Source organism: Alosa alosa, chromosome 22 (assembly GCF_017589495.1).
Source record: "Alosa alosa isolate M-15738 ecotype Scorff River chromosome 22, AALO_Geno_1.1, whole genome shotgun sequence".
Classification (NCBI taxonomy): Eukaryota; Metazoa; Chordata; class Actinopteri; order Clupeiformes; family Clupeidae; genus Alosa; species Alosa alosa.
Genome location: NC_063210.1, coordinates 29,473,952 through 29,488,951, shown reverse-complemented (window position 1 = coordinate 29,488,951; position 15,000 = coordinate 29,473,952). Strand labels below are relative to the sequence as shown.

Sequence of the window (15,000 nt, the reverse complement as noted above, 5' to 3'; positions counted from 1 at the left end):
GTGTGTGTGTGTGTGTGTGTGTGTGTGTGTGTGTGTGTGACTCACTTTGCCCTTCTCTGATTGGATGTGTTAGTAGTTGGAGTGTGTGTGTGTGTGTGTGTGTGTGTGTGTGTGTGTGTGTGTGACTCACTTTGCCCTTCTCTGATTGGATGTGTTTGTAGTTGAGCATGTGTGTGTGTGTGTGACTCACTTTGCCCTTCTCTGATTGGATGTGTTTGTAGTTGAGCATGTGTGTGTGTGTGTGTGTGTGTGTGTGTGACTCACTTTGCCCTTCTCTGATTGGATGTGTTAGTAGTTGAGCATGTGTGTGTGTGTGTGTGTGTGTGTGTGTGTGTGTGTGTGTGACTCACTTTGCCCTTCTCTGATTGGATGTGTTTGTAGTTGAGCATGTGTGTGTGTGTGTGACTCACTTTGCCCTTCTCTGATTGGATGTGTTTGTAGTTGAGCATGTGTGTGTGTGTGTGTGTGTGTGACTCACTTTGCCCTTCTCTGATTGGATGTGTTTGTAGTTGAGCATGTGTGTGTGTGTGTGTGTGACTCACTCTGCCCTTCTCTGATTGGATGTGTTTGTAGTTGATCCATCCCTCCCTCCAGGTGGCGCTGTAGCTGCTGTCCAGTTCTGAAGCCGAGTGCCGCTTGGAGCCCACATCACCTACAGTCTGCACACACACACACACACACACACACACACACACACACGGCACACACACGCCAAGCACACACCACACGCGACACACACGCATGCCAAGACACACACACACACGTACACACACACGCACACACACACACACACACGCACACACACACACACGCAAGACGCACACAGGCACGCCTGCACACACACGCACACGCGACGCGACACACATCGCCAAGACCTGCACACACACGCGCGACGCGACGCACACACACGCGACGCCAAGCACACACGATGCACACACGCGCATCGCGACACCGCCTGATCACACACACACGCATCGACACACACACACACACGCACACACACACACGCGACGCACACAGGCACACGACACACACAAACACACCCTTCCCTGCCACTGCTGCACACACACACACACACAAACACACACACACGCATCGCAAGTGTGTGTACACACACACACACCTGCCCCATCTGTGTGTGTACATGACACACACACACCCCGCTGTGTGTGTACATATGGATCGCCATCTGTGTGTGTGTGAAGTGTGTACCCCACATATGAAACCCCCATCTGTGTGTACATGTAGAGCCCATCTGTGTGTGTGTGTAAATATGAAACTGTGTGTGTAAGCCCCCATCTGTGTGTGTGTGTAAATGTGTGTAAATATGGAGCCTAGGTGTGTACATATGAAACCTATCCCATCTGTGTGTGTACATATGAAACTACCCCATCTGTGTGTGTGTGTAAATATGTGTAAATATGAAACCTACCCCATCTGTGTGTGTACATATGAAACCTACCCCATCTGTGTGTGTACATATGAAACTACCCCATCTGTGTGTGTGTGTGTGTAAATATGAAACCTACCCCATCTGTGTGTGTAAGCTTAAATATAAAACCTACCCCATCTGTGTGTGTGTGTAAATATGTGTAAATATGAACCCAAATTCCATCTGTGTGCGGGCAGACATGAGTTCACCCACATCTGTGTGTGTGTGTAAATATGTGTAAATATGAAACCTACCCCATCTGTGTGTGTACATATAAAACCTACCCCATCTGTGTGTGTGTACATATGAAACCTACCCCATCTCTGTGTGTAAATATGAATCTGCCCCATCTGCATGTGTAAATGTGTGTAAATATGAAACCTACCCCACCTGTGTGTGTAAGCTTAAATATGAAACCTACCCCATCTGTGTGTGTAAATATGAAACCTACCCCATATGTGTGTGTACATATGAAACCTACCCCATCTGTGTGTGTGTAAAGGAAACTCACCCCATCTGTGTGTGTGTAAATGTGTAAATATGAACCCACTCCCATCTCTGTGTGTGTAACATGAATTGGACCCATCTGTATGTGTAAATGTGTGTAACATAGAACCCACCACCTGTGTGTGTAAGCTTAAATATGAACCCACCCCATCTGTGTGTGTAACATGAAACCCACCCATGTGTGTACATGAAACCCACCCCATCTGTGTGTGTAACATGAACCCACCCCATCTGTGTGTGTGTAAATGTGTGTAAATATGAAACCTACCCCATCTGTGTGTGTAAATATGAAACCTACCCCATCTGTGTGTGTGTGTAAATATGTGTAAATATGAAACCTACCCCATCTGTGTGTGTACATATGAAACCTACCCAATCTGTGTGTGTGTGTAAATATGAAACCTACCCCATCTGTGTGTGTACATATGAAACCTACCCCATCTGCATGTGTAAATGTGTGTAAATATGAAACCTACCCCATCTGCGTGAGTAAATGGAAACCTACCCCATCTGTGTGTGTAAATGTGTGTACATATGAAACCTACCCCATCTGTGTGTTTAAATGTGTACATACAAGAGCCTACCCCATCTGTGTGTGTAAGTAATGTAAATATGAAACCTACCCCCATCTTAATGATATTGTAAAAATATGAAACCTACTTACATCTGTATTATTAAAATGTGTGTACATATGAAACCTACCCCATCTGTGTGTGTAAATGTGTGTAAATATGAAACCTACCCCATCTGTGTGTGTAAATATGAAACCTACCCCATCTGTGTGTGTAAATGTGTGTACATATGAAACCTACCCCATCTGTGTGTGTAAATGTGTGTAAATATGAAACCTACCCCATCTGTGTGTGTAAATATGAAACCTACCCCATCTGTGTGTGTAAATGTGTGTACATATGAAACCTACCCCATCTGTGTGTGTAAATGTGTGTAAATATGAAACCTACCCCATCTGTGTGTGTAAATGTGTGTAAATATGAAACCTACCCCATCTCTGAAAAAGCTCTTTGCCCTCTTTGGCCGTCTCCTGCAGAGAGGGAGAGAGAGAAAAAGAGAGAGAAAGGGGGGGAAATAGAGAGAGAAAAACAACAGAAGAGAGAAATAGAGAGAAAAAGATGGAGAGAGAGAGAGAAATAGAGAGAGAAAACAGAGAAGGAAATAGAGAAAAAACAGAGAAATAGAGAAAAGATGGAGGGAAATAGAGAGAAAACAGAGAGAAATAGAGAATAACAGAGAAAGGGGGAAATAGAGAGAGAAAAAGATGGAGAGAGGGGGAAATAGAGAGAGAAAAACAGAGAGAAAGGGGGAAATAGAGAGAGAAAAACAGAGAGAAAGGGGGGGAAATAGAGAGAGAAAAAGATGGAGAGAGGGGAAGTTAGAGAGAAAACAGAGAGAAAGGGGGAAGAGAGAGAAAAAGATGGAGAGAGAGGGGGAAAGGAAGGGATAGTGGAAGAGAGGAAAATAGACTTAAACTGTAAAATAAACCCAAACAGAACAGAACCGCAATCTCTGATTTTATTTATTAGAGTGATCATATTTGATTTTATGACGTTGCATGACTTGGATGCTGTATGTTTGTATGTGTGTGTGTGTGATGTTTACTTACTCATCACTAAACATGTTCAGACCATCGTCGCATGACTTGGAGCGTGGTGCCGTGACAGCCAACATATAAGACGAGCGGCGACTGGACTTCACACCTAAACATGAGGATTAGAAAGAGTGTGTGAACGGCAGTGTGTGTGTGTGCGTATGTCTGTGTCTGTGTGTGTTCGTGTAAAAAGTGCAGGTATGTCTGTCTGTCTGTGTGTGTGTGTGCATGTGTGTGTGTGTAGAGGTATGTGTGTGTGTGTGTGTGTGTGTGTGTGTGTGTAGAGGTATGTGTGTGTGTGTGTGTGTGTGTGTGTGTGTATAGAGGTATGTGTGTGTGTGTGTGTGTGTGTAGAGGTATGTGTGTGTGTGTGTGTGTGTATAGAGGTATGTGTGTGTGTGTGTGTGTGTGTGTGTGTGTGTAGAGGTGTGTGTGTGTGTGTGTGTGTGTGTAGAGGTATGTGTGTGTGTGTGTGTGTGTGCGTGTGTGACTGTGTGTGTAGAGGTATGTGTGTGTGTGTGTGTGTGTGCGTGTGTGACTGTGTGTGTAGAGGTATGTGTGTGTGTGTGTGTGTGTGTGTGTGTGTGTGTATAGAGGTATGTGTGTGTGTGTGTGTGTGTGTGTGTGTGTGTGTGTGTGTGTGTGGTAGAGTCCTAACTCACTGTAGTGGTGGGAGAGGTGGAGCTTGTGGGACAGAAGGGAAGGGGTGGGGGCGGGGTTTCTGGACTCTGTGTGGGTGTGGCTAGACACAGGGGTGGAGTCAACACCCCCACTGGACACTACAGAGGAGGCGGAGACTAGCCGGGCCCGAAGATCAACGGAGGGACTTGTGGGTTCATCTGGGGAGGAGAGGAGGAGGAGAGGAGGAGAGGAGAGAAGAGGGGAGGAGAGGAGGAGGAGAGAAGAGGAGATGAGAGGAGAGGAGAGAAGAGGAGAGGAGAGGATGAGAGGAGGAGAGGAGGAGAGAAGAGGAGAGGAGAGAAGAGGAGGAGGAGGAGAGAAGAGGAGAGGAGGAGAGAAGAGGAGGAGGAGATGAGAGGAGAGGAGGAGAGAAGAGGAGAGGAGGAGAGGAGGAGAGAAGAGAAGGAGAGGAGAAGAGGATGAGAGGAGAGGAGGAGAGAAGAGGAGGAGAGGAGGAGAGAAGAGGAGGAGAGAAGAGGAGAGGAGGAGAGGAGAAGAGGAGGAGAGAAGAGGAGAGGAGGAGAAGAGAGGAGGAGATAAGAGGAGGAGGAGATGAGAGGAGGAGAGAAGAGAAGAGGAGAGAGGAGGAGGAGAGGAGAAGAGGAGAGGAGGAGAGAAGAGAAGAGGAGGAGAGGAGGAGGAGAGGAGGAGGAGAGGAGAGGAGGAGAGAAGGAGAGAAGAGGAGGAGGAGATGAGAAGGGAGAGGAGGAGAGATAAGGAGGAGAGGAGGGGAGGAGAGAAGAGGAGGAGAGAGGAGGAGAGGAGAGGAGAGAAGAGGAAAAGAGGAGAAGAGAGGAAAAGAAGAGAGGAGAAGAGAGGAGGAGAGAAGAGAGGAGGAGAGAAGAGAAGAGGAGAGGAGAAGAGAGGAGGAGAGGAGAAGAGAGGAGGAGAGGAGGAGAGAGGAGAGGAGAAGAGAGGAGAACAAGAGGGGTTTAACTGGTTTCACTATGTGTTGTTGTATCTACCTCCTTACCATTCTGCAGATTCTTATCTTGTTTAATAATTACGTAATTCTAAATATCTGATGTTTTATTTATTGGTTTGTTTGTTTTATTATATTTTTTCTTCTTTTTCTTTTTCTCTATTATTGTGTTTACGCCACTCGAGCTGTTTAGATTTTATTTTAAGAGCACATTGTCAACAGTCATATTGGCGGGTGCACAACATGCAAAACATTACAAATTACACAATTAGGCTACAATGGGAAACATAATTATAATAAAGATATTACGAAATACATCTCACAATGCATTTGCAAATTGGTAATGACGGTTAAAAGTGATTAGGCGAGAGCCCAGCTGAAGACGCACTGTCACAAGATATAAGCAACTCCTCTGCAGGATAAACGTTGTTTTATTCAGTCATTCGAAAAATATTAGGGTAAAGTGTTGCTTTTTCCAGCCTATGTTTTCGATGGTAACGCATTGTCAGTCAATAGTGACAGTTACTTACTGCGTATAACTGTCTTGTCGTTGACGGACACCATAGTGAAGTTAGTTTCACTTTGCCAATGAGTTCAAATAATAGAGGAGTGCAAATGCGTGAAGGCTATGCTAGGTTTTAGTAAAGCAAAAAAAGGTTTAGTTGAATGACTGTTCCATACGGTCTCGCGAGTGAGCCACAGGGGGTCGTCACTACCACTTGGGGGGGCAAATTCTCACTATATTTTTCTGAAAGCTACATATCTCTGACGTATAAAATGGTATGATAGCAAGTTGGATCTTGTACTTCTGACGTCAAAAACGTATGTGTTATATGTGTTATAACGTATGTGTCTGACGTCAAAAACGTATGTGTTATATGGGTATGGGTTATATTACAGCTAGCAAGCAAACTATGTTACTCAGCTTCAGTTAGCTATCTTGCTGAGAACATAACCTGTCAGAGATCTCGACAAACATGCATAGTAAAATGTAGGTTAACATGACAACACAGGTTTTATCCGAATGACACACAGGAAAATTAAATAGCCTTGCCAATTAACTAAATCACATTTCTACTTGCTAGATACTTTCGTTAGCATGGCTAATAACTGCTTAGCGACAAAATAATACCCACAGCATGCGGTTGTGATGACCTTCACGGTCGGAACAGCCCCTCGTTTCAGTAACAGCAGCTTAGCAAATCCTGCTTAACTGTCAAAGGTTTTGAAAACTGCCTTCGGTGAAATGTGTTGCAAATTAATAGCAGTGTCGAACTTTGCAGGGATCTTCTGGTAGAAAAACATTATCCATGCCCCTCGAACTTTTGAATCCTTTTGAGAAGACTATGGAAAGTCTCAGCTTTCTTTGTAGCCTAAGTTTCAGCCTGGAACACTGCATTTACGACCGTGGCTCATTTCCGATGTCCTTGAAGAACTGTCTGCTTTATAATTCCTGTGGAAGTAACGAGCAGGCAGCTAAACTAGTGTTTGTCTCATCTTAAGCTCTCCATTCATGTTCCTGGGCTCAGAGCAGCAGTGGGCTGGTCTGTATGTAAATTTTGAGGCGTGACAAATGTACAGGCCAGAGCCAAATAAGGTACCACCTGCAAGTTTGCGTAAACTCGCAGAGCTTCGTTGGGATTAAGCCCGTTTATGGCGGAGAGTTTGGTGTGAGATTTGCATAGGAAGGAGGTGTCGGTGGGGTTTTGAAGTTCTCTGTATGTCCATTTCACCCACTGAACTATTGCTATTCATCTATGACGAGGTAAACTCGGTTTTGCATTCTATGACCCCTTTAATGGACACCACACTGATTTCCCTCGAGTGGTAATATTTGTCTTTGAAATTATGTATGGTTTACAGAAATGGGAACTACGATGTATAGATGAGAGGAGCGAAGTGTGCGTTGCGCTGCACAGGCGGTCAAGCAAGGGCTCCTTATCCTCCGCAAACTCAACAACGACAGTTTCCAAGTTGACCTAACTTTCAACTCTGCACAGTATCCCATTAACTGCGATGTCATACACAACGGTAAATTGGAACAAAACTAAAGGTAACTTTAGCCTTTATAGGGCTGTATAAAGTTGTCCAAATTAATAGGTCATAATTAGGCGTTATTGTAGTAAAGATATTGCATGTAGATGTTGTACTATATAGGCTACTACATTTTTAAGTCACCAATGCACGAACAAAACCGGGAAATGGACAAATATTATCAAGGCTTTGAATGTTTCCGTCTGTGCACGGGGGTGTCTGTAGATTGGTGTGCAACGCATTTATTCATGCAGGCCTGTGGTCATGCATGCGCCCTTAAAATAGCATCTGCATTTGTGCCACAGACTTTAGACCAGGGAGTTCCAGAGGGGTATTTCACAAAGGCAGAATTAAGACATCCAAGATAAGTGATAAAGCGAGGTTTGACATAGCGTTGTCTGGTCATCCTAGCTCAACTCATTTCACTAACGCCAATCCAGGATCAGTAGGAGCGACTATGTCAAGCCAGGTGTAAGTAGTTCAGGATGTGTGCGTGTTCTCGTTTCTGCCCCAAAGAACTCACGGTTGGAATAAAAAAGACGTGGAAAATAGAGTCATTCACACAAAGTGAACAGCCGCTTTTGATATAGACTAACAATGAAGTAAAGTTGTCCTTTTTGGAATGGGGAATCATGGCTATTTCTGTAAAACAGTAGGAGTAGGCGTGGTAGACCAACTGAATGCAAATTTACGTATGCACCCACGTGTGAGTGCTTTCTTGTCTCAACACGCAACGTCATTAAAAAAAAGCGCTTGCCACTGCAAAGATGCACATAGTATGATATACCTTTATATTATAGTTGAAAACACTTTTGAAAACTTGCCCCTCCACTTCCAATCAACTACAGTAGGCTATTAATCAAACGTCTGTCAACAAAAGAAGCAAACAACAAGTACCTAGGCCTATGTTAATAATTATAAGGCTATCACAATTAAAATAATAATCATATGGTAGTAGGCAGACAGTTCGGTTTGTTTTGCGAGCAAATACATTTAGCAAATAGTATATAAATGGAATAAAGCTCCTTAAAAATTTGCATGGAGATCTGATTTGAATGACACCTAGCTGAACCAATAAGACAACATAATTATCATTAGAATTAACTTAGCTTGGCTGTTAGCCTGGTCTGGACCAGGCTAGGTGCAGAGAATAAATCCCCATGGTAACTTATGTGCCATCTCTTTTGTGAAACCAAGTCAAGGCTAAATTCATCCAGGATAACCAAAAAATCCCAGCTTAATCCCTTATCTAGGTTTTGTGAAATACCCCTCTGGTCTGTGGCGGAATTGTTTTCTGAAACTGCAAAATATCAACAGTGAACGTTTAGCGGAACACCCCCGTCTTTTAAGCTGAACCGCCCCGTGAAGCTAATCGAATTCCCTAATTTACAGGCACGTACCTGTGGAGGGAAAATTCCAATATGCGCTGACTGCAAAATAGGAAAGACAAAAGCGCGAGTATACAAAGTCAATTGGCTGGGACGCAAGATAGAGCCCATTATGTGATTTTGCTCTTCATTGTGGTTGATAAAATTCAGGATTTATGTGCAAAAAAAAGCTAATTTGAATTTTCAGAGCAACATGTTACGGCAATACCTGAATGCAGACCTTATTGATCATTGCTATTCTACCTTCCTTACTTTCAATTGCGAGTTGAAATTAATGTTAAATGATGACATACATAGGTCTGCAGTGCAAATGTTTTTTTAAATTGTAGCTGAAACAAGTACAAAGGATCTTTAATCTATTCATTGAATTCATCATCGTCAGAACAGGAGCACAGAGGATGCCATGAGGATTCACTCTGCCCTGTCCCACCTTGACAATAGCAACACCTATGTGAGAACTATGTGAGTTCATTAACTTCAGCTCAGCGTTCAACACCATCATCCCCTCCAAACTGATCACCAAACTGTGAACTGGGCATCAATACCTCCCTCTGTAACTGGATTCTGGACTTCCTAACCAACAGACCTCAGTCTGTTAGGTTAGATAACTGCACCTCCTCAACCATCACCCTAAACACCGGCGTACCACAGGGATGTGTGCTGAGCCCTCTCATCTACTCCCTCTTTACCTACGACTGCACACCTGTACATAGCTCTAACACCATTGTCAAGTTTGCAGATGACAATACGGTGATTGGGCTCGCAACGATGAGACGGCCTACAGGGAGGAGGTCCAGCACCTAACATCATGGTGCACTGATAACTACCTGGCTCTCAACACCAAGAAGACCAAAGAGCTCATTGTGGACTTCAGGAAGTCTAAAGCTAGCACACACACACCCATTCTCATCAACAGGACTGAGGTGGAGCGTGTCACCAGCTTCAAGTTTCTGGGTGTCCACATCTCTGAGGACCTCTCTTGGACCCTCAACACCTCTACCCTGATCAAAAAGGCTCACCAGCGTCTCTTCTTTCTGAGGTCCATCTGTCTCCTCAGATCCTGGTGAACGTCTACCAATCGAAAGCATCCTCACCAACTGTGTTTGGTATGGCAACTGCTCTCCACGACCGGTAAGCACTGCAGAGGGTAGTGAAAACTGCCCAACGCATCACCGGTTCCTCACTCCCCTCCATCGAGGCCATCCAGGGAAAGCGATGCTTGTGTAAGGCGCGCATCATCAAAGTGTGTTCTCACCCCTACCACAGACTGTTCACCCCACTCCCCTCCGGGAGGCGTTACAGGTCTCTCCGCATTCGAACCAGCAGGTTCAGAGGAAGCTTCTTTCCTGCGGCTGTCACCCTACTGAACTCCAGCTCTGCATCCCGGTGACATCCAACAAACTAGGCCCCCATCACCCCCTGCCCTGCCCCCGCCCGATGCCTCCTTGCCTGTGCCTGTTGAGGTGTCCACGACCATGGCAACCTTGACAGGGACAAGAAGGAGGCGGACATCCCCCAGCCCCCCCCCATAGCACTAGTTTTGGTCACGTTAACAACATAGCACTAGTTTTGGTCATGTTAACAACATAGCACTAGTTTTGGTCATGTTAACACATAGTTGTTATCAGATGTCAGATTTAGCTTACACAGAGGTCTACCTACCACTGTCAAAATCTGGCATGGAGAACGCACAGAAAAAAATACTGTTTTATGTTAAATATCAGATTCTCTGTTGCATAAGCAGATATCCAATGACATCATCTATGTGCAAATATACAGATATCCTATGGCATCATCTTGCATCTCTAATCATCATCTTGCATCTCTCATCATCATCTTGCATCTTTTTTCTTTTTTTTGTGTATGTGACTGTATGTGTGTGTGTGGATTAGGTTAGGGTTAATGTGTGTGTGTGTGTGTGTCTTACCAATGAATGGAATGGTTGCCAGGCTGTCATCCTGTTGAGTCCCAGCGTTCCGCTGTTGGGGGGTGGAGTCACTGCTGTTGGAATGGGCGTGGCCAGCTGGTTGGAGGGCGGGGCCAGTGTTCTGGGCATGCTCAGTGCTGGGGAGGGGTCCAAGGCTGTTGGCAGGATCTGATAGGCTGAGAGAGTCCAGCATGTAGTTGGGGGGGAGGTGCAAGGAATGGAGCGCTTTACGTCCACCAAGGGGCTTCTGTCTTAGCACCACTTCCTGTTGTTGCTCCGCCTCTTTCTGTCTTAGCACCACTTCCTGTTGTTGCTCCGCCTCTTTCTGTCTCAGCTCCACTTCCTGTTGTTGCTCCGCCTCCTTCTCAACTGCCTGCATCTGGTTGGTCAGCAGGTGGATCCGTCCCTCACTGGGCACAGTGTCTGATTGGTCGACGGTTTCAGGGTCTTCTGTGTGGGAGGAGCTCCACGCGAGAGCGTCAAAGTGGGGGGAGTCTCGGAATGAGTGGGTGTGCTGCAGGATCCGCCCAGTCTTGTGGTAGAAGGAGGGACTGTAGCTACGGTAACCCTCACACTCCTCCCCCTCAGAGCAACGCCGCACCTGGGGGGCGGGCCTTCGGGGTCGGGGTGTGTGGTCAGGAGTCGGCTGGGGGAGTGTTTCTGCCGTGTGTTGCGGAGTGCACTGCATTAGAGGGGAGTGGTGTGTGTGTTGCGGAGTGTGTGAGGGGGAACACTCCACTGTGTGTTGGGCTGAGTACGGAGGAGTGTGTTCACAGCTATCTGCTGGAACTTTAGGAGGTCTTTGACCATGTGCATGCTGGGGTACGTGTTGGGGTGTGTGTTGGGGTGCGTGTTGGGGTGTGTGTTGGGGTGCGTGTTGGGGTGCGTGTTGGGGTGCGTGTTGGGGTGTGTGTTGGGTTCTTTGCACATAGGAGTGCCCAGGTGTCTTTTCGTAGTGATGGGGCATGTGTTGGGGGGGGTGTCCAGAATGTTGAGGTGTGTGTTGTTGTGCGTGTTGGTGTGTGTGATGTGGTGTGTGTTGTGGTGTGTGAGATTGTTGTGTTGTTCGTCTGTGGGCGGGACTAACAAGACTCCTGGGCGGAGCCTGTCTGTCTGGTCTGTCCAATGAGAGAGGCTCCAGTGAAGGGGCGGGGCGTGCAACCAGGAGGGACTCTGAGCGTGAGCGGACAGGCCACACCCCCTGCTGCCTCCAGTGGGCGGGGCTTACTGAATGCAGCAACCAATCAGCCTCCTGGGAGCTACTGTAGCCCCTCCCCCTGCCCTCCCCCAGCCTGTCCTGAGAGGCGCTGCGCCGGTGAGGGGGGGGGCGTCTGGGTGCTGGGGGGGTGCGGGGGGGCAGGTAGGATGACTGGGAGTGTGTGCGTGTGTAAGGCAAGCATGAGTGTGTGTGTGTTTGTGAGTGTGTGTAGTACCAGTCACTCAGTGCTTGAGCTGTATGAGAACTGCGACTGGGCGATGCGGGCGACAGATGGTTGCCGTGGTGATGGTGGGCGTGGCCCCCAAAGGAGAAAGAGCGTCCTCTGGGCCCCTCCCCGTCTGTCCAGTTATCCGGTGGGGAGGCGGGGCTTAGCCAGCGGCCCCTCCTCTCCTGAGAGTGTGTGTGAGGTGTGAGCGAAAGTGTGTCAGGCCGGTTGGTGTGTGTGTGAGGCGTGTTGGTGTGTGTGTGAGGCGTGTTGGTGTGTGTGTGAAGCGAGTGGGTGTGTGTGTGCGTCAGCCCCCACCCATCTTGCTGCTTCTGACCCATGTGGGCAGGTTCATGGGCGTGGTTATAAGGTGCAGGCGGGGCTGGGATATGCTGAGCTCCTCCAGAGTACAAAACAGTTCCTCTGGAGTAGGAAAGAGCATCCTGAGAGTACGCCTATGAGAGATGGAGAGAGAGAAGGGGAGAGAGAGAGAGGGAAAAGGGGAGAGAGAGAGATGGAGGGAGAGAGAAAGAGAGATGGAGAGAGAGAAGGGGAGAGAGAAAGAGAGAGGGATGGAGAGAGAGAGAGATGGAGGTAGAGAGAGATGGAGAGAGAGAGATGGAGGGAGAGAGAGAGAAAGGGAGAAGGGAAGAGAGAGAGGGAGAGAACATGTTAAGATTTCAGGCACCAGAACAGCTACCAGTCTAATTGTTACACACCAACCCAACACCTTACCCCCAAGCCAAACACATTACCCCACAAGCCCAATACCTTACCTACCGGCCCAACACTTTACCTACCGGCCCAACACTTTAACTACCGGCCCATCACCTTATCTACCGGCCCAACACCTTACCCACAAGCCTAAAGCCAGACTGACCAGTCTGGCTAAACCTCTCTAAGACTGAACTACTGTTTTTTTCCACTGATCTTCTCTCTCCCTTGCACCTAGGGCAAAAGGGCAACCTGAGGTAGTCACATCTAGGCGCCAGCAGGAGATAGATAAACTCATCAAGGAGAGGAGGCAGCTTAAGGGGCATGCTTTGGGGGCAGCTGTGGCCTACTGGTTATTATGGGGCAGCCGTGGCCTAAAGGTTATTATGGGGCAGCCGTGGCCTACTGGTTATTATGGGGCAGCCGTGGCCTAAAGGTTATTATGGGGCAGCCGTGGTCTACTGGTTAGCGCTTCGGACCTGTAACTGGAGGGTTGCCGGTTCGAACCCCGACCACTAGGCACGGCTGAGGTGCCCTTGAGCAAGGCACCTAACCCCTCACTGCTCCCCGAGCGCCGCTGTTGATGCACCAAGTACACCACAGGGTGGCAACAACTCGAGATCATCTCCCCAATTGCTTTTACAATGGCAATGGAGGTCATCATTAGGGCCTCAAAACGAGTAGTGGGTGGGGAGAAGTTGCAGGGAGGGCCACGCCTCCCCCCGATTAGGGCTTTCATGGACGACATGACAACCTTGACGTCAACCGTTCCATGCACCAACAGGTTGCTGGATAAGTTAAATAGCAATCTGCAATGGGCCAGAATGAAGGTGAAGCCAAGTAAGTCTAGGAGTCTCTCAATTGTTAAAGGGAAGGTAATAGATAAGAAGTTTGCTAAAAATAAAGAGGTGATTCCCACAGTTCTGAAGAAACCAGTGAAGAGTCTGGGAAGGTGGTATGATGCAAGCCTTGGTGATATATCACAGGTTGAAGACTTGAGACAGGTCACTAGGCAAGGTATTGCAAAAATTGACAAGTCAGGGCTGCCAGGTAAGCTCAAGCTGTGGTGTTTGCAGTTTGGTTTATTGCCTTGGCTAATGTGGCCATTGACAGTTTATGAAGTTCCTCTGTCAAAGGTAGAGAGGTTAGAAAAAATGATCAACTCCTTTGTCAGAAAATGGGTCGGAGTCCCACACTGCTTAAGCAGTGTAGCCTTGTATGGGAAGGGCATTGTAGAGTTGCCAATATCTAGTCTGACAAAGGAATTTAAGTGTGCTAAGGCTAGATTGGAAAGGACTCTTACTCAGTCCAAAGACCCAGTGGTGAGGAAAGTTGCACCCACAGTTAATGCAGGGAGGAAGTGGAACCCAGAGCAGGCAGTTAAGCAAGCTCAGTCAGCATTGAGGCATAGGGATATAATGGGCCATGTGCAGCACGGGCGGGGGGGTCTAGGGGTGGCTGCAAGTAAACCCTTGTGGAGTAAGGCTTCTGCAGGAGAAAAGAGGAAAATGGTAGTGGAGGAAATGCATAGACAGGAGGAGACTGTAAGATGTACTAAGGCAGTGTCGCAGGCAAAACAAGGACAGTGGGTGGGAAAAAGACGGATTAAATGGAAAGATCTATGGGGCATGGAAGCTGTAGGATCAGATTTATGTTAGATGCTACATATGATGTGCTCCCATCTCCCAAGAATTTAAGTCAATGGTTTGGTGAGGATGATAAATGCATACTTTGCTCGTGTGTGGGCAGCCTCCACCATATCCTATCAGGGTGCAAGGTAAGTCTCACCCAGGGGCAGTATACGTGGCGTCATAACCAGGTATTGAAATGTGTGGCAGCGGCAATTGAAGATAAAAGGAGAGAAGTCAATTCACTAGCAGCTAGTAAAGGGGTTAGGCAAATTAACTTTGTATGTCAGGGGGATAAACCTCGTTCTGCGAAGGCCAGGTGTAAAACTGGCCAGTTGGAAAATGGAGCGGGCTGGGAAATGAAGGTTGATCTTGGAACACGGTCTCCACGTTTCTTAATGCTGCATCCAAAGTAAAGTTTCTTAACACGGTCTCCACGTTTCTTAATGCTGCATCCAAAGTGAAGTTTCTTAATACGGTCTCCAAGTTTCTTAATGCTGCATCCAAAGTGAAGTTTCTTAATACGGTCTCCACGTTTCTTAATGCTGCATCCAAAGTAAAGTTTCTTAATACAGTCTCCACGTTTCTTAATGCTGCATCCAAAGTGATTGCTGTATCTGCACCCACTTGCTTAAGTGCTCTCATGAAGGCCTCTCGGCCACCTCGCTCCATCAAGGGATGGGAGGTTTACAGTCAACAATGACCAATATGACCCAATAGGAGGTTCACAGTCAAAA

General features: G+C 47.1%; 1 protein-coding gene across 1 annotated transcript in view; it reads right to left on the bottom strand.

The window, feature by feature from the left end:
* The window catches only part of LOC125287232 (rho GTPase-activating protein 23-like), a 129,894-nt gene that overhangs the window by 35,634 nt on the left and 79,260 nt on the right, over positions 1-15,000 (bottom strand). The window contains 5 exon segments of the mRNA XM_048232794.1: positions 543-659; positions 2,942-2,981; positions 3,561-3,654; positions 4,208-4,384; positions 10,498-12,376. Of these exon segments, the coding sequence (XP_048088751.1) occupies positions 543-659; positions 2,942-2,981; positions 3,561-3,654; positions 4,208-4,384; positions 10,498-12,376 (2,307 nt within the window).